General features: G+C 38.2%; 2 protein-coding genes across 17 annotated transcripts in view; one reads left to right on the plus strand and one right to left on the minus strand.

Annotated features, from left to right (window-relative positions):
- The window catches only part of SUB1 (SUB1 regulator of transcription), a 731929-nt gene that overhangs the window by 542763 nt on the left and 168581 nt on the right, over positions 1-20585 (plus strand). The window lies entirely within an intron of this gene.
- The window catches only part of ZFR (zinc finger RNA binding protein), an 87110-nt gene that overhangs the window by 57361 nt on the left and 9164 nt on the right, over positions 1-20585 (minus strand). The window contains exons 3-5 of the mRNA XM_050793808.1: positions 4890-5172; positions 2729-2873; positions 425-643 (exon numbers count right to left, since the gene is read on the minus strand). Coding sequence (XP_050649765.1) covers positions 425-643; positions 2729-2873; positions 4890-5172 — 647 coding nt within the window. The remainder of the gene's footprint in view (positions 1-424; positions 644-2728; positions 2874-4889; positions 5173-20585) is intronic.

Here is a 20585-nt window from a genome sequence, read left to right on the forward strand (position 1 = left end):
CATGATGAATTATTTCTGATAATAAAGAAATAGCTCTTCGAGGGCCAAAATAAACAAATAATTTGTCTGTGGTATTCTCTGGGTATTAACCTTGAGTTTTCAATTTCATTTGGAAAAGCAGGAAACAATCCTGTAGAACACTGGGTGTTACTTCCTTTAATTGCAATGCTAAGCCCAAGACTCATACTCATAATGAGCTTTAAACTCCCCAAGAACAATTTATATTATTCTAAGATCTTCTCTTACCCCCACCCCCCAAAAAAGCATACAATTTACAGTACAGTCACATTATGTACCTATATTTATGTCTATCAATTAATTTAATTTCTATTATTGGGAGTAAGGTAATTTCATAGACAAGAGAGTTTCTACTAAGTCTCTTCCTAATTCGTTTACTCATTTAAACACAGTTTATCAGTCTTACCAGAATAAGTAACTGCGGTGGTACTGTAAGTAGCACTCTGAGTATAGGATGGCACCACAGTAGCCGCAGCTGCTACTGGCTGTACGGTGGAGGATACAGGATAGATGGAGAAAGTAGTAGTAGCTGGACTTGGTGTGGCTGGTTTTATGGCTGTCACTTGTCGAGTTTGCTGGGCTTGAGTATACTGAGTTGCACCTTGGCTATAACCTGCTTTAGGGGCTGAAGTGGGAAAGAGACACCAGAAAATTAGAAGAGCAAGCCACTATATTTACTGTACCAGTATCCTTAAAAGCTGGAAAGAATAGGTACAACCATCATTAACTATAAATTTTATGCCAGCAATTTCTCCTTAGCAAAAGGTATAAAACTCTTATTACCAAAATGAACAGAATATATAAATTAATATACTATCTTCTGCCAAATGCTTTCTATGTATTTCCAAAATGATTATTTTGGCAAAATGTACAACTGAAATAGCAGTGTTACCAGTAAACAAGGTTTTCTGAAAAGGCGTGTGTGTGTGTGTGCGCGCGCGCGCGCACACAAGTGCGCGCTAGTCAGTCTACTTCAGTTAGGTTTAACACTGGAAACAGGATAGAATGAGTTACAATGTACATATTTCAATTCACAGTGAAAACTTCAATGTTTAATCATATGAAATTTGTTCATATACCATTCACTGCATTTTTACTGATTTTTCCATAGTGAACTACAACCTAATAAGGAACTATATAATTTTTCAAATGTCAGTAACTTGAATGCAGCTATTCCTAAATGGCTGCCACTGATGTCTGTCGAACTTCTTTGCTGCCTGACATACTCAAAACAATGTATATTCTGAAAGAGTCTTAGAAGGCTTATCACTAAATTAATAATCACTTGTAAATGATCACTAGACATAAATGTTATTTATGAAAAAGGCCCAAAATCAAGGGGCTAAGCTCATTTTATGTTCAGTTAAGTAAAGGTACCTTAGAACTTTTTTTTTTTTTGAGACAGGGTCCCACTCTGTTGCCCAGGCTGAACTATGATGGTGTGATCATGGCTCACTGCAACTTCAAACTCCTGGACTCAAGCAATCCTCCCACCTCAGCCTCCGAAGTAGAATTTTTATCTCAAGCAGAACTTACCTGCTTATGAAATTTGATCCACGTAACACAAAAAGATAATACTTTATAGAGATGACACTAATATCCAAGAGCTAAATAACTTACAAAAGTCACAGTCAATACCAGAGTTAGACTAAATCAAGATCTTCTCTTAGATAATTCAGCACTCAAGCACAACTTAAGCTTGGTAATTCAACAGGAAGTTTACTATAGATTATTATACACAGAAATCAATAGAGAAGAGACCACAAGGCCGGGCACGGTGGCTCAGGCCTGTAATCCCAGCTACTCAGGAGGCTGAGGCAGGAGAACTATGTGAGCCCAGAAGGCCGAGGTTGCGGTGAACCAAGATCGCACCATTGCACTCCAGCCTAGGCGACAAGAGTAAAACTCCACCTCAAAAAAAAAAAAAAAAAAAAAAAAAGAGAGACCGCAGGAATAGTCAGAGCGTCACTATAATTCAAAACATGTTAAAATTTACAGATAAGATAACAGAGATATAAGAGGTGAAAAAAATCACTTGCCCACATTAGCAGTAAAGCCAGTACTGGAAGCCAATTCTACTCTTCCAAGCCAAGGCTCCACCCACACCCTCACAGCTTTGGAAAAAAAAATTGAAGGAATTGCCCGCTTTTCAAAAGCTTTGTTTTAAAAATTATCAAATCTCTCTCTCTCAAAAAAATCCATCTTTTAACGTCTATAAATACGCAAGTTTCTTTGCAAACAAAACGCTTCCTAGATTTGAACCATTCTAGATACTGTATTTAACATGATTGGTGGCTGATAAGAGAACCAACCGTCATTAGAGATCAGAGGAAGATTAATTAAAAATATGGGCCCATTAAAGAGTCTCCACTGGTTACTAAGGCTGTTTGTTGGCAATATCATATATTCTGGGCATTTCTGGCAAAGATAAAAATGTGTTCAGAAGTTATCACAGCTTCTTTTATACACCTTATTTCAGCAGGAATGGAATTGTGGGCTGAAAGTCCAGAAATGGAGTACATTTCCAGGAGAGAAAGGCATGATTATGAATTGTGACTCTAAGGCATTTAGTAGGACATGTCTAGAACCTGCCTCCTAAGATGATGTGATACGAATTTAGATGCACTCAAAAGCTTATCTTCATTAAAAAATACAGTAAGTCATATACTTCAATAGTTTACAAAGAAACTATGTAGTTAAGAAAACCCACCTGTCTGATAGTAAGTTTCAGCAACAGAAGGCTGAGGTTGGGCAGCGGCAGCTACAGCAGCAGCAGTTGCTGTTGGTTGTTGGTAGTATTGCTTACTATCATAAGCTACAGCAGGAGCTGTGGACCTTACATATGAGTATGAATCCTAAAGAAAAGGAATGAAAGAAAATCTTGCTATGAGACAAGAGGAAGGAAAAAATATACTTACTGTATAAAAGTGCAATAAAGGAAAACAAAACACTAAATACGTAGTTTCATGACAGACCTAAACATAAAATAATCAAATACACAGAAGATTCATTTTGTACTTCATTAAAATAATATCAAGGCCGGGCGCGGTGGGTCAAGCCTGTAATCCCAGCACTTTGGGAGGCCAAAGCAGGCAGATCACAAGGTCAGCATATCAAGACCATCCAGGCTAACACGGTGAAACCCCGTCTCTACTAAAAATACAAAAAATTAGCAGGGCGTGGTGGCAGGCGCCTGTAGTCCCAGCTGCTTGGGAGGCTGAGGTAGGAGAATGGCAGGAACCCGGGAGATGGAGCTTGCAGTGGGCTGAGATCACGCCACTGCACTCCAGCCTGGGCAACAGAGCAAGATTCTGTCTCAAAAAAAAGAAAAAAAAATAATAATAATATCAAAAGCATTTCAAGCAGCACATTTAACTTTTACAATCAGAACAATCACCAAAACATTTCAAAATAATACTTAAGAAAAAATTAATTTTATTAAAAAATGTATGGCAGTTTTGCCTTAAAGATGGATCCCACAATACTGCAAAAGAACACTTGCATTACTAAGCTTTGTAATTGCTCCAGCTTTCTTTTCAGTATTTCTTTTTCAAGAAAGATCAAGGTGAGCTGAGTGAATTCTGGCAGTTCATGAAGTAAAGAGGGGTAGAAAGGTATGTAGGTGAAATGGCTGAAGAAGCAGGCAGGGCCCAGAAAACACTGGGTTTCACAGACACTATTAAAAACAACAAAATTTATTATATTCTGTCTCTGAGCATAAACAATCACACCTCAAAAGGAATTTCATTTAGTAACCTGCCTAAAATTAATAGCAAATACTAATATTGTTGATTTACATTTCAATTTTTTTTTTTTACTGCATAAATTCCTATGCTTTAGAAAGAATATAGCAAAACCAGGGAAAGTTCAGAAAGACCAAAGTTTAAAAAACAGATCCTGAAAGCAAACAAGCAAAAAAACAGATTAAAGCAAGTAGTAACCTAGTACTGTTTTCAAACATAATAAAGAGAAAGTAGAATTCCTATAAGACTGAATAAGAGGCAACTGGATGAATAAGAGCATGATCAATTTTTGTTATAATGTGTATTAAAAAAGAACATCTTTACAGGATAAATGTAAAGGGGACAGAATTTCCACCTTTGCTAAGTTTCAAGAAGAAAATATGTAATATGTTTGTCCTGTTCTCAAAATATTCTCAAAATAGGAGACATACCTGTGTTCCAGATGAATAATGCCCTAATACAAACAAGGGAATCTTTTCTATGTCTTCAGTTAAAACAGTAACAAACAAACAAACGTGGGGTAAACTATGAAATATTTAATTAGCAATTAATGTAAAAGTTTTTAACAGACAGCTATAAATAATAGAGTCAAATAGACGGGGGGTGGGAAGAAGGATTATTAATACAAAGCTCATTGCCAGGAATATATACATTTTTTTCTTGAGACAGGGTCTTGCTCTGTCGCCCAGGCTGGAATACAATGGCATGATCTTGGCTCACTGTATCCTCTGCCTCCTGGATTCAAGCGATTCTCGTGCTGCGGTCTCCCGAGTAGCTGGGACTATAGGTGTGCACCACTGCACCTGGCTAATTTTTGTATTTTTAGTAGAGATGGGGTTTTGTCATGTTGGACACGCTGGTCTTGAACTCTTCACCTCAGATGATCCGCCCGCCTCAGCCTCCCAAAGTACTGGGATTATAGGTGTGAGCCACCGCGCCAGGTCAGCAAGGAATCTTAATGGTTGGTATGTCCCCAAACTACCAAGGAATACTCATTTACTTTTCTCTATCAGTACATGCGTATTTTGGAAGCCCCGAGTTTGAGAAGCAATGGCTAAGGCATTACATTATACACTGAGGACAAAGAAACCCGCACGATAAGGCTACCAAAACTAGTAGTTTTCTTACCTGGTAGTTTTGTGTAGTAGCTGGGGGTGGTGGTGGTGGTGCTTCTTGTTGTCTCTGAGTATAACCGTAGTCAGTTGCTGTGTGTGCAGTGGGGTAGCCTCCATAAGCAGCAGCTGTTGCAGCAGCTGCAACAGCTACTGGAGCAGGCCTGGCAACTGCAACTGTGGCGGCTGCTGGTGCATAGGCGGCAGTAACTGTGTGAGCAGCTACTGGAGCCTGATGGACAGTGTAGCTAGCAACTGTAGTTGGATGAGAATAGGCTACACCCGAAGCTGGCTGCTGGCTACATTGTGGAGTACAAGAATAAATATAATACAATTTTAATATCCAGGAGTTAATCAACTTCAATTAAAAGCTATTTATCAACTGAAATAAAAAGCACATTTTTAAGTAATTTAATCTTGGACCACAAAAGGTCAAGTATTTGAACTCAATAAACTTCCTATTCAATATCATATTTATTACTGTTCTGTAATTTTCATTCTTTAATCTCAATACATTATATAGTCACACATTTCAGATCATAGATTGTATCACATTAATAGGAATTAAAAACTAGAATAAAAAACAGTAATAGGAAGAAAAGAAAAAACTGACCAAATTAGGAACTTCGGTGTTCGTTACATGTAAAGTTCTTTATTATGTTGTAGTTTTACAAATCTCTACAAAGAAACTGTAAGAAAAATATTCTATTCTAGCCCAATTACAGAAGAAATTTAAGGTAGAAACTACTGACTAGCTGTTTAAAAAAATACTTCTGTTGCTTTAGGACAGTGGTATTCAACTGGGGGAATTTTTCCCCCAGGGGACGTATGGCCATATCTGCATATATTTTGGATGATCAAACTGCAGAGGTGGTGGTGATATGTGAGCTACTGGCATCTAGTGGATAGAGGCCAGGGATACTGTTACATATCCTACAATGCACAGGACAGCCGTGCATAACAAAGAGTTATTTAAAGTATGTCAATAGTGTTGAGGGTTGAGAAGTCCTGTTCTAGGGTACAAAACCTACAATGGAATATCTATTATTTTAGATACATGTTCCAGCTTACAGGAAGCATTTCATTATACAAAGTTACTTCTAAAAATATAATAGCATGCTTTGTAAAAGAAGACATAAGTCAGATGCTTTGCAATTAAAACCATTTAAACCTCAAAGACAAAAACATTTTCCAAAACAGCAATCAAATGAATTTCTAGCTAAAGTTCTTAGAGCAATATGTTTATTTTAACTTTTAAATTGAAAGCCTGTATCACTAAAACCAAAGGCCTACAGACGTTAACATATAAAAGTGTATTTCTTGTTCTAGGTTTTCTGAATAATACACTCAATTCCACTTGATAAAGCTATATTACTAAGGCAGAAACACCTACTAGAAAAAGGACAGCCCCAACAGTTATTTAGCTGGTAGGTTTTAGCTGACCACATTTTAGCATGAGCCGACAACTGAGAATAGCTAAGAAAAAGAAAAAAAAATGTTGAAGCTACACTAATTAACTCAGTCTCTGATTAACGGGCTACAGTGCAAGGTATTCTGCACTGGTGTGCATAGTGCCATAGAAATACAGTATAGAATTAAAATTTGGGGCTATATTTTAACTGTATTATGGAAAACACTGATAAACTAGGATGTTTATATTAGATTAGAAGAATCCAAAGGGAATCAATGTGAAGGTCAGAAATATGGGTTTTAACTTCATATAAAAAGGGGAGGACACCTGGAGAAATTCAGTCTAGAAAAGGTGATAGATGCCTTCTAATAGAAGACACTTACTCCATGCTGCTCCAGAGAACAGAACTAGAACCAATAGTTGGAAGTTACAGGGTGGCAGATTTCAGTCCAATATGAAAAAGAAAACAAAAAACAAAAAACAAAAAAACTTAGAACAGAGTCCAAAGAAACTCGTATAATTTCTATCTGGATGAGGTTTCCATATTTTGATATAAAACTAACACTTTCTACATATATGCCAATATGACAGGAAAAGAAAAGTTTACATTAAAACAGTGAAAAACTTGTTTGGGAATAACATTTTCTAGGAACAACTCCATATCCGTATGAAAATGACAGTAACATGTCACACTTTTTCAAATTCCTAGAACTGAAAAAAAAAATTTTTAAAATACAACAGGTCTGTGAAACATGTATTTAACATTTACTAATAGGATAAGATTAAATACATCCAGACTATACCACTCAAGAGTAATTTTGGTTATATAAAAGACTTTCTATTCATCCCACTGCTCCTTATTTAGTATCTGTCCCCAAAACATGTCCTATTAGACAAAAAGCAGGTAGGAATAGGATGCGAATGTTGAGTCAACTAGGCAGGCAGGCAATTTCTTATACTGCCTCTGATCCTCACCCTAAATGTCCATAGACTCAAGAAGGAATGACTGTATGTTCTGGTTAATGCCTACTGCTGGTGGAATTATTACTTTTAGCACTTTTCACTCTCCTATGTGTCTCAGTTTGAACAATAAATTATACAGTCACCAGTCCCAGGAACCGTATGAAAAAGATGCCAGTGGATTTAGCAATTGCTATTTACACATCTCTGGCATTGTCTAACTCTGCTCTGTATAGCCAGGTCCCTACTCATTATCTGGACTGGAACCTTATCTTCTACCAAAAGCATGAGAAAGGCTGAGCACGGTAGCTGACACCTGTAATCCCAGCACTTTGGGAGGCCAAGGCAGGAGGACTGCTTGAAGTCAGGAGTTTGAGACCAGCCTGGGCAATGTAGAAAGACCCCATCTCTACAGAAAATTTTTTAAAAATTAGCCACACATGGTAGTGTGTGCCTGTAGTCCTAGCTAGTCAGAAGGCTGAGGTGGGAGGATCACTTGAGCAGAGGAGGTTGAGGCTGCAGTAAACCATGATTGTGCCTCTGCACTCCAGCCTGGATGACAGAGTACAACCTGTCTCAAAAAAAAAAAAAAGAAAAGAAAAAGAAAAAGAAGCCAAGAAACACTTCAAGCGTCAGATATAAATGGAAGAGTACTTTCCCTGAGGAGAAACAGGAAAACAAAGTATGTAAAGCAATTATTACAGAGTACACACACCCTACATTCTTACTCAAGAAATGGCCAGCTCCTTACCTATTTACAAAAAAACAAACAAACAAACAAACAAAAAAAAACAGTGAGCCAGGGAGTCACTACAAAAAATAAAGACTTCCAAGACTTCCAGGCAATCTTATTGCTTAAAAAAATAACAGTCAAGTTGGCCACGGAATACCTGTAATCCCAGCACTCTGGGAGGCCAAAAAGGCTGGATCTAGAGTTTGAGACCAGACTTGGCAACACAGTTTGAGACTCCAACTCTACAAAAAATACAAAAATCAGCTGCGTGTGGTGGCATGCATCTGTAGTCCCAGGTATTTGGGTGGCTGAGGCAGGAGGATCACTTAAGCCCAGGAGGCAGAGGTTGCAGTGAGCTGAGATCACACCACTGCACTCCAGCCTGGACAACAGAGTGAGACCCCTGTCTCAAAAATTTTTTTTTTAATTTAAAAAAAGTTTTAAAAAATCAACAGACACACAAATCACCACATATCTGAAGAAAGCCTATTATAAACTGCCAAAACAAGCAACAATGACCATGTGGGAAATGAACACATGAAGGCAACAGATGAGAATTTTCGAAAACTCAAATTTGTATCTATAAAACAAGAACTTTATACTACCTAGAAGAGAGGATAAAGTTGGGAAATTGACAAGATAAATATATGAAAAATGTAAAAGAAAGGATAAGTCTAGGAGGCCCAATGTCCAGCCTGAAGGAATGATAGAAAAGAAAAAACAGATCAAAAAAATTAAGAAATAAAATTTCCCACTCCTGAGGGGAACCATGTTTTCAAATTCAAAAAGCTCACAGAGAGCAAAACAGAGTGAAAAAACTAAACCTAGAGACATAGTATTTTACTTTTCAAGACAAAAATATCCTGTCTCCAGAGAGGGAAAAACTGGGCACCAGCAACTAAATGAAAATTAGACTTCTTACTGGTAACACTAGAGCTAGAAGACAAGGTATTATCTTCAAAATTCAAGGGAAAATGATTACTAATGTAGAATTTTGTACCCAGCCAAACTATGGAGGCAGAATAAAGATTTTTTTAACCATTCAAGGATGGAAGGAGTTTACCTACTATAACATCTTTTCTTAGCAAGCTACCTGAAGATGTATCCCATCTAAAACAAAAAGTAAACCAAGAAAACACGGGATCCTGCAAAAAGATGAAAGCCTAGGTCAGCAGCTGTGGCAGCAGGCCCAGAGAGCAGTGAGTATAGACTGGAATTAGAGGAATGACAGAAGCCTCTCAGAGAAAGATATCCAGAAAAACAGGGGACTGGGCACAGAGCCAGAAGACAGGGAGCCTAGACAAATTTTAATAAATGACAACATGATTAAGAAAAAAAAGGTAATGAATGAATTCAGGAAATGTAAACTGCTCAAGAAAGGCATGATCCCAATAAAAGCCTTTATAGTTAAGTAATCAGTATGGTATGAAAAAAAGGAAAAAATCCATTTGAACTTGAGCCTAGGAAGATTTTCTAATAAGCGGTATAGGATTGTAAAATGGAACACATTAGAAATCATAATCATAGAATGGTACTAGGCTCCACAATAACTACTACTGATAAAAGTTTTTGCTGTAAAGTTTTAGAATCAATCTAAATTAGAGAAGATAAACTATGATTATAGAACATAATATAAACGTTATCACAAATAAGAGTATATATTAAGTTGGGGAGTGAAGTAGGGAAAGAGAAGTGAAGCACAAGAGTTTCAAGAATTCTTAAAAAGTACAGAGTACTGATATACTGTCTAGCTTTGATGGAACTAGAAATGGAGTATACTGTCTAAATTAACAGACATAGTCTGAATTTGGGAAGAGAAGAAATGAGAAGAGAGCATATGCAATGTAGTCCTAAACTGTGATTGTAGGAAATAAAAATATATGCATAAAGTTGATAAATTACAAAATAGCAAAAGAGGAATACTATTCAGTGATGTGGAGGTTAGTACCAAAAGAAATAAAACCAGAATGCTTTGAAAGTCAGAGTTTTTAACTTGTATACAACAGTGGTTTTCAATGTGATCCAGGGACCCCCCTAAGGGTTCCTGAGACTCTTTCAGGAGGTCCACACAAGGTTGTTCTCTTTTTAATTATACACTGGTGTGAAGCGACGCTGCCTTCGTATATAATTTACTGCAACAGTCTGAATGCAAAAGCAAATTTTTAGAATCAATATTCTTAATTTAACACATTAAAAAGATTTGTAAAAATGTAAAACAATGCCTCTCATCTGTTTTTGAAACTAATTTTTCATAAGCATATTTTTGTTTAATGTATAATAGTTTTATTCTTTGAGTCAGAATCTCACTCTGTTGCCCAGGCTGGAGTGCAGTGGCACAATCTCAGCTCACTGCAACCTTCGCCTCCTGGGTTCAAGCAGTGCTCCCTGCCTCAGCCACCTGAGTAACTGGGATTACAGGCAGCTGCCACCTTCTGGCTAATTTTTGTATTTTTAGTAGAGACAGATTTCATCACGTTGGCCAGGCTGGTCTCAAATTCCTGACCTCAGGTGATCCACCCGCCTCGGCTTCCCAAAGTGCTGGGATTACAGGCGTGAGCCACTGCGCCAAGCCTAATTCTAATATAGTAAATATCAATATAACCCAAATAAACAAAAACTCTGGGGTTCTGAATAATTAGAAGTGCTATAGAAATCCTGAAACCCAAAAGTTTGAGAATCTTCATTCCATGATGCAGACCATTAACCTGGAGTCTATAATGATTATTCACCATTCATTTTCTTGATCTCTATTTATTATCCCTTTACACAAAAAGTTTCTATCATGCAACAGGAAAATGAAATTGCTTAATTCATTGATAAAAACTACTAATTACAGCAAAGTAAGGTTTATAATTAATAGAAACCTAGCAGAAAATTATTTAATCTAAACCCAAGATATCATGAAACCACTAGTAAGTGGCAGAGCAAAAGCCAGAACCTAAGCAGTGTGGCCCCAGTGTGTATGTGCTCTTATCCATCACATCCACTCCCTACAACACTTGTTTTCTTAAACAGTTTAAAATATGGTGACAAGTTCAACATATACATCAATGTAGTACACATTAATAAAATGAAGGACAAAACCCAAGTATCATTTCAATAGCATTTGACAAGAGTCAACATCCTTTTACGATTAAAAACAAACAAACAAAAAAACTTCAACCAACTAAGAACTGAAGGAAGTAACCTCAATATAATAAAAACTATGAAAAGCCCATAGCTAACCTCACACTCAGTGATGACACACTGAAAGCTTTTCCTCTAAGATCAGGAAGAAGACAAAGCTGCATGCTTTTACTGCTTCTATTCAACATAGTACTTAAGTTCCAGCCAAAACAATAAGGCAGGAAAAACAAAAGGCATCCAAATTAGGCCAGGTGCTGGTGGCTCATGCCTGTAATCACAGCACTTTGGGAGGCCAAGGCAGGTGGATCACTTCAGTCCAGGAGTTCGAGACCAGCCTGGCCAACTCAATGAAACCCCGTCTCTAATAAAAATACAATAAATTAGCCACATATGCTGGCATGTACCTGTAGCCCCAGCTACTTGGGAGGCTGAAGCATGAGAACTGCTTAAAAACCGAGGGGGCAGAGGTTGCAGTGAGCTGAGATTGTGCCACTGCACTCCAGCCTGGACAACAAAGAAACACTCTTTCAAAAAAAGAAAGGGCATCCTAATTGAAAAGATCAAGCCATTTGTTCACAAACGACATCATTTTATACATGGACAACACTAAACACTCCACAAAAAACTGTTAGAACTAATAAATGAAATAAGCAAAGTTATAGGATACAAAAATCAGTTGCATTCCTATACGTTAACAATACACAGGCAATTAAGAAAACAATTCCACTTACAATAGCATCAAAAAGAATAAAAAACTTGGGCCAGGCACTGTGGCTGGCTCACGCCTGTAATCCTAGCACTTTCGGAGGCTACGGTGGGAGGACAATATAGTGAGACCTCATCTGTACAAAAAATACAAAAAAAAATTAGTAGGGCATGACGACACGTGCATGTAGTCCCAGCTACTTGGGTGGCTGAGATGGGAGGATTACTTAAGCCCAGGAGGTCAGGGCTGCAGCTGCCTGTGATCATGCCAGTCTGGGCAACACAGCAAGACTCTGTCTCAAAAAACAAACAAACCCCCCCCCCCCCAAAAAAAACCAAAACAAAACAAGGAAAAGAAAAGAAAAATGAAAAAAACAAAACAAAAAACCTTATGAATAAACCTAGCCAAGGAGTTGAAAAATGTGTATATTAAAAACTACAAAACACTGCTGAAAGATTTAAAGACACAAATAAATGGAAAGACATCCCATGTTTATGGATTAGAAGGCAAACTACTGTTAAGATGTTAATACTACCCAAAGTGATCTAAAGATTCAATGCAATTCCTATAAAAATCCCAGTGATTTTTTTTTTTGCCAGAAAAGAAATCTATCCTAAAATTCCTGTGGAATCTCAGGAGACCCCTAATAGCCAAAACAACCTTAAAATATTAGAACAAAGTTGGAAGTCTCACACTCGCTAATTTCAAACTATAATAATCAAAACAGTGTGGTACTGACATACAGACATATAGACCAATGAAATACAACAGAGGACCCAGATATACAGCCTTGCATATACAGTCAAATAATTTTTGACAAGGATGCCAAGACCATTCAATGAGTTGTCTTCTCAACAAATGGTGTTAGGAAACTGGATATCCACATGAAAAGGAAAAAAGCTGGAGCTTCACCTCACAAAATATACAAAAACTAACTCAAAATGGATGAAAGATCTAAATGTAACAGCTAAAACTATACAATACAACTCAGTAGAAAACACAGGGGAAAAAGCTTCATGACATTAAATTTGGCAATGATTTATTGGATGTGACACCAAAAGCACAGGCAAAAAATTTAAAATAGACAAATGAGACTACATCAAAATTAAAAACCTCTGTGTGGCCAAGTGCAGTGGTTCATACCTATAATCCCAGCACTGTGGGAGGCCAAGGTGGGCTGATCACCAGAAGTCAGGAGTTCGAGACCAGTCTGGCCAACATGGTGAAACCCTGTCTCCACTAAAAATACAAAAATTAGCCAGGCATGGTGGCACATGCCTGTAGTCCCGGCTACTCGGGGTGCTGAGGCAGGAGAATCGCTTGAACCCAGGAGGCAAAGGTTGCAGTGAGCCAAGATCGTGCCACTGCACTCCAGCCTGGGCGACAGAGCGAGATTCTGTCTCAAAAAAAAGAAATTAGCCTACCATGTAGGTACATGCCTATAGTCCCAGCTACTCAACAGGCTGAGACAGGAGGATCACTTGAGCCTAGGAGGAGTTCAAGACTTCAGTGAGCTGTGACTGCACCACTACACTTCAACCTGAGTGAAGAGGGAGACTCTGTCTCAAAACAAACAATTACAGTATGTTTAGCAATTGGTTGACTTACATTATCCTACAAATACCTTTTATGAGGCAGTAACAAGAGAAGTCACAGAGCAGCATCACTCTGCCTACCACACTCTGAGTAGTACAAAAGCAAAGATTCCCACCAGATGTTGGTGTTAGTTCTCAGGGAGAATGCACAGTGCATGAGTGACCTGAGGGAGGCCCCGATTCTGTTGCCTGCAGCTGCAATATCCCTTATCCAAGGCTCCAATCTCTCAGTTTGTACAGCAAGCTACCGTACAAATATCACTTTCTGTGTCAGCAGAGACATGGAAGAATTGGGAAGCAACAGTTTAGAACTTTGGGGCTCCCAAACGAACCACCACAGTAAGTGAATTAGAAAAAAGTCTTCTTCCATCTTTTTTTTTTTTTGAGACGAAGTCTTGCTCTGTCACCCAGGCTGGAGTCCAGTGTCACAATCTCAGCTCACTGCAAGCTCCGCCTCCCGGGTTCACGCCATTCTCCTGCCTCAGCCTCCTGAGTAGCTGGGACCCTCCACCACGCCCAGCTAATTTTTTTGTATTTTTAGTAGACATGGGGTTTCACCGTGTTAGCCAGGACTGTCTCGATCTCCTGACCTCATGATCCGCCTGCTTCGGCCTCCCAAAGTGCTGGGATTACAGGCTTGAGCCATTGTGCTCTTCTTCCATCTTTAAGAGAGAACTGTAAGGAAACTTTTTCCTAGCTCAGTCTTGGCTCTGGGTAAAGAACAGAAAAGACTTTCCTGACAGTTCTTAGGCACAAGACACGGTAAAACCCTGTCTCTACTAAAAAATACAAAAATTAGCCAGGCATGGGTAAAGAAGAGAAAAGACTTTCCTGACAGTTCTTAGGTACAAGACAGTCTTCCCCTAGGTTTGGGCTCTAGAATTTACATTATCTGACCAGGCAAATTCCCAACCAAGAAGTTAGTTTAATTCAGACTGACTATCTACTATCTGAAATGCATGGGACCAGACGTTTCTGATTTTGGAATATTTGCATTACACTTACCCGCTGAGCAAGTCTAACCCGAAAATACTCAACCTGTGTAACTCTAGGCTAACAGTGCTTCCAGGTGGCACAAAATACATATTCTTCTGCAAATGCTGCAAATAACATCCCAACAAACAGGAAACCTCAATCAAAAAAATCCTAAGAGGCCGGGCGCAGTGGCTCATGCTTGTAACCCTGGCATTTTGGGAGGTCAAAGGGGGAGAATCGCTTGAGGCCAGGAGTTTGACACTAGGCTAGTCAATAAAGGGAGGCCCTGCCTTTAAAAAAAAATTTATTTGGTCTTAATTAGCCAGGTATGGTGGGGTCCTGAAGGCTGAGGCAGGAGAACTGCTTGAGCCCAGGAGGTTGAGGCTGCAGTGAGCCACGACTGCACCACTGCAATCATGGGTGGTGTAGCCTGGGTGATGCTGACTGGGATGTAGCCTAGGTGACAGAACGAGACCCTATTTCAAAAAAAAAAAAAAAAAATCACGATAAAACCCAAGCGAAATACACTACTATAAGCAAAAATTTACAGAATTAAAAAAAAATTTTTAAGACCACAGGCATTAGAATTACTGGATACAAAATGTAAGCACACTTGAAGTAAAAGAGATTGTCAAAACTCAGACTAAGGAACAAGATGGATGGGTCAAAAACAACCAAATGAACTTCTAAAACTAAATCAACTGACAAATTATAGTCAGGAACTCAGAAAGGTTATTGCATAACTAATTAGACATGGCTGGCAATAAACTGGTGAATGAGAAAATTATCTGTAAAAGTTACCCAGAATGCAGAGAGAGAGGAAGTGATGAAAAATATTGAAGAGGCTAAAATACTTGCAAGATAAAATAAAAAGTGGTAACTTACATCTAATTGGAATTACAAATGGAGAGAAAGACTAGGAGAGAATATAGAAAAAGAATGTCAGAGATTCCCTAAAATTAATGAAAGATAACAATGTTCAGATTCAGGAGCCCCAAGAAACCCTAGCAAACGAGAATTCACACTAAGATATATCTAAATGAAACCATAAACATGAAAGATAAAGAAACACTCTTATAAGCAGCCAGAGGGAAAAAACTGCCTACAGAGATTAAGTGATGACTATTCCAAGAGGGAGAATCAAAGATATTTTAAGATTAAGAAAAAAAATCTCAGGCTGGTTGTGGTGTCTCACACCTGTAATCCAGTACTTTGGGAGGCTACTGCAGGCAGATCTCTTGAGTCCAGGAGTTTGAGACCAGCCTGGGCATCACAGTGACACTCTGTCTACTAAAAAATACAAAAATTAGCCAGGCATGGTGGCTTGCCTGTCATCCTAGCTACTCAGGGGTCTGAGGTGGGAGAATTGCTTAAGTCCGGGAGGTTGAAGCTGCAGTGAGCTGAAATTGCACCATTGTACTCTAGCCTGGGCAACACAGTGAGACCTTGTCTCAAAAAAAGATAAAAAGAGAAAAACCTGTTTTTTAGACTCACGCTAATGGAAATTCTCAAAGATTTAATTAAGAATAAAAATGATTTCAGAATGAATGAATGTTGAGCAAAAAGAGTGGTAAATATGAAGGTAAACTTAAATAATCACTGATAAAACAAATAATCACTATATAAAACAAATAATTGTGTCCAACAGTAATTGGTCATGGGGTTAAAAAAAATCTGAGCTATCATATAACAAGAGCACAAAATCAGGAGGACTGATGAAGTTTAAGGCATTTTAAGTCTATTGGTTAGAGGAATAAAACTAATGACTAACTTTAGACTAAGTGAAACAGTCATGTTAAATTTCTAGAGGAACCACTACCAGGCAGAAACAGAATACTGTATTTCTGCAGTTATAAAGAATGAAGTGGGAAAAATCTGAAGAAAACACAGACAGCTTCTGTTACTCATATTAGATGTGCTTTTCGTACCTTAGAAAACATACTGTGTGTGTGCATGTTTCAATTTTGGGTAAAACAGCAAAGTAACTGATAAAACATTTCTTTCTTTTTCATGGCACACAAAACACAATCTGACCTTCCCTTTAGTCCAAGTTTAATGCTCAACAGTGTTGGACTTTTCTAGGTCAAATTGTGACATTTTACGTATCTACGAAATTACTGACATTTAAATGTCTTTAAATTTGATGTAACATTGAAAAAAAAAAAAAAAAAAAGACAAACTTCCTCACAGAATCACCCCAAAGACAAAGCAATTTTAATTATTCCTTTTTTTGTTTGTTTTTAATGCAACAGGGTTTACTGTTACCCAGTAACTGCAGTGGCAAGATCATGGCTCACTGCAGACTGGACTCAGGTGATCTTCCCACCTCAGCCTCCTGAGTAGTAGCTGGGACTACACATGTGTGCCACCATGCCCAGCAATTTTTTTTTTTTTGACACAGGGTCTCACTTTGTCACCCAGGCTGGAGGGCAGTGGTATAAAAGTGGCTCACTGCAGCCTCAACCTCCCAGGTTCAAGTGATCCACCCACCTCAGCCTCCTGAGTAGCTGGGACCACAGGCACCTGCCATCAAACCCGGGTAATTTTTTGTAGAGATGGGGGTCTCGCTATGTTGAGCTGGGGATGTTGAGAGTGCAGTGAGCTGTGATTGCACCACTGCAAGTTTGTGCATCAAAGTTGAGCAGTTAGTTGTATTTAGAGAACATGGTTCATTTATCCTTCAGGGCAATACAGAATAAAAATTTGGGTTTACTATAATGTAGGTGATAGCTCACTAAATGTGAGGTGATGGCTCATTGTGGTTTTGATTTGCATTTCTCTGATAATTAGTGATGTTGAGCGTCTTTTCATATGCCTTTTGGTCATCTGTATGTCATTTTTGGTAAAGTTTCTATTTAAGTCTTTTGCCAATTTTTAAACTGGGTTATTTGACTTTTGCTGAGTTTTCAGAGTTCTTTATATATTGCTGGTCTCAAACTCCTGAGCTCAAGTAATCCTCTCCCTTCAGTCTCCCTAAGTGTTGGGATTACAGGTGTGAGCCACAGCACCTGGCTATTCCTTATTCTTGATATTGTAATGTCATGCTCCCATTATCTTTACAACGTTATAATAATAATAATTTTATTACCATAGAATTTTAGAAGAAATTTAAATTTAGGCTCCATTTCTTCATTTTATTTTTTCACTCTGTTGCCCAGGAAGGAGTGCAGTGGTGCAATCACAGCTCACTGCACCCTCATCCCCAGCTCAAGTGATCCTCCTAACTCAGCCTTCTAAGCAGCTGGGACCACAGGTGCACTCCACCATGCCTGGCTAACTTTTTTTTTTTTTTTTTTTGTAGAGATGAGGTCTCGCTATGCTGCCGAGGCTGGTCTCAAACTCCCGAGCTTCAAGTAATCTTCTCATCTCAGCCTCCCAAAGTCCTGGGATTACAGACATGAACCACTGTGCCCCGTCGCTTGCTTTCTTCTTAAAAACTAGAATAAGATAGCTTATCCTATAATTCCTACCAACTCACGAGAATGGTAGACCACAAGAGAGGGAGGTGGTTAAATGTCGTATGAAAGTTCTTAATTTTCTTGTGATCTTTAACTCACCAGGAGAGACAGCTATCACCATTTCCCATCTGCGTCTACTGGATCTTTCAAGTTATTTTAATTACAGTCATTTAACAAATAATTTCCATTAAAATAAAGCATAATGAAAATTAGAAAATTTTATAAATAAGAATTACAGTAGTTAAAAAATTATAGTAAGCCCAAATTTTTATTCCATATTGCCCTGATTTCAAAGGTATATGGACCATGTTCTCTAAACACAGCTAAATGCTCAATTTTGATGCACAAACTTGGAACACGCCCATCTCACAAATGCTGACTCCAGATTTGAAATGTATCTCTAACATGTTCTATTGCAGTTCATCATTACCTCTGGTTCTTCTTCCTGCACTTGCAGGGTCAAAATACAATACATAAAAATTTTTTTCTGAAACGTCTGATGGCTCATATTTTGTTAAAGAGATGGCCATCTTCTTTACTCCATAACTGCAAAACGTTTTCAATTTTAGATTTGGAATGTTTAATCTAATAACTCATTTCTACACCAACTACTTTTTTCCAATCACTTTTGTATAAAGCATCTGTTTTCAGCACTTGTCCACTAATGAACCATATCAAGTATATTTTACTCCACAAACTTCACAAAAGATGAAAGAATTCACCAGGCATGGTGGTTCAGGCCTGTAATCCCAGCACTTTGGGAGGCCAAGGCAGGCGGACTGCTTAAATCCAAGAGCTTGAGACCAACCTGGGCAACACGGCAAAAACCCCATCTCTACAAAAATAAGCTGGGTATGGTGGCACATGCTTGGAGGCTGAGGAGGGAGGATCACTTGCGCCTGGGAGGCAGAGGTCTGCAGTGAGCCAAGATTGTGCCACTGCACTCCAGCGTGGGCTAGAGTTCGAGATCCTTGTCTCAAAACAACAACAAAAAGATGAAAGAATTCTGCCAAGTATCTGCTTAGCAAAATAGGATGTTCTGGTTCTTGTCACAATTATATTATATAACGAAGTCCCTTCTAGTGAATGACGAACTGAATGAGAATGGCATATTTCTTTTTTATTCCTTAGAAATATATTATTTATTGATTGAGTTTGAAAAATTCATGTAGAACATTATCAGCTGAAGACTTGCAGACCGAGATTTTTTGCTTACACAATTTCAACATTATCATTAGTCTAGAGTGGTGCTTTTGGCATTCATCTTATGATATCTGATAACTGGGAAACATCTTCCTGTGTCAACTTTCTTCTTTGCTGGTATGGGCAGAGAATGAACAATTCTGCATTCTCAACTGTGTTGAAGGAAAACTAAAAGCCAACTACGAAATTAGTATCTCTACTTTCTTCTTAGCTTCTTGAAAGAAGATATGATACTTGGGCAATGCAGTATCATCCAGTTATTTCACTACTGTACCACCCTTGTAGGTGATTCCAACATTCTTTCATTTTCCAATTATATTTGTCTTTAACATAGTTGGGAATACGTGATAGAGGAAATAATTCATAAAATGATAAAACAGCAAAATGTTTAAGATCCCATGATGTAAATCTTGTTAGATAGGATGAATTTTATTCCATTTTGAAAAAGAAGGGGAATGTTTTCTTTGCTCTTTGGAAGGCCTCTAAGAAAGAATAAAGGTCATGGAATGTCAATTCTTGTAACTAGAACTACTCAAAAAAGAAACTATTGATTGGGTACAATAAACCCTGATGGATACCATAAATTAATTAAAATGAAGTGCTCTATAACTTTCCTTCTTTCTTTTTTAAAGATAGGGTTTCACTCTGTCACCCAGGCTGGAGTGCAGTGGCTTGATCAAGGCTCACTGCAGCCTCGACCTCCCCAGGCTCCAGTGATGCTCTGCCTCAGCCTCTGAGTAGCAGGGACCACAAGCGTATACCATGATAAGGGGCTAACTTTTGGAAAGGCGGGTGGATTGCTTGAGGTCAGGCTGGTCTTGAATTCCTGGGCTCAAGCAATCCACCCACATCAGCCTCCCAAAATGCTGGGATTACAGGCATGAACCACCACATCCAACCTCTTTAACTTTTTATACTCACGAAAAACAAATCCTTCATCATTTCTCAAAAGTATTAACATTTCTTCAAGGAAAGGTATGAATATTCACACTGAGTGAGATGGGAAAAAAGCTAACCTGTCAATTTAGTTTTTACTGTCAAGATTTTAAAAGCTTACTACGAATATTTTCAGATGTGTGTGAATTTCATAAATGTGGGTGAAGCATTACAGACTTCTAATTATAAAACTAGGATAACCAGATATTCTGATAGTAACTTAAACAGAAGAGTGTTATCATTAAATTTACATTTCATAGAGACCATTATGCTTATAGCATAAAACGGTCTGGGAATGGGCAGGATTGGGGGAAGTAAGAGAAGCTATAAAGCCACTTTCATAAATCACAGCACTCTTTGCTTTCATCTACATGGTTATTGTTTGAACAGTTTTATTGTTTTTCCCATTAAAAAAAGTGTCATATTTCTTCAAATCTATTTTCAAACACATGCCTTGCCCATTTAATGCTGACTACCGTACTAGTAGTGTATTTTATACTATAGCTTTTCCCAGAAATATGAATTCCAAAAATTTTTTTTCATTTGATTGATTTCAATCACAGTGCTTCCCAATACTTTAAGCCCATGTGACCTCTGGAATTCTTAAGT

This window comes from Macaca thibetana, chromosome 6 (assembly GCF_024542745.1).
Source record: "Macaca thibetana thibetana isolate TM-01 chromosome 6, ASM2454274v1, whole genome shotgun sequence".
Classification (NCBI taxonomy): domain Eukaryota; kingdom Metazoa; phylum Chordata; class Mammalia; order Primates; family Cercopithecidae; genus Macaca; species Macaca thibetana.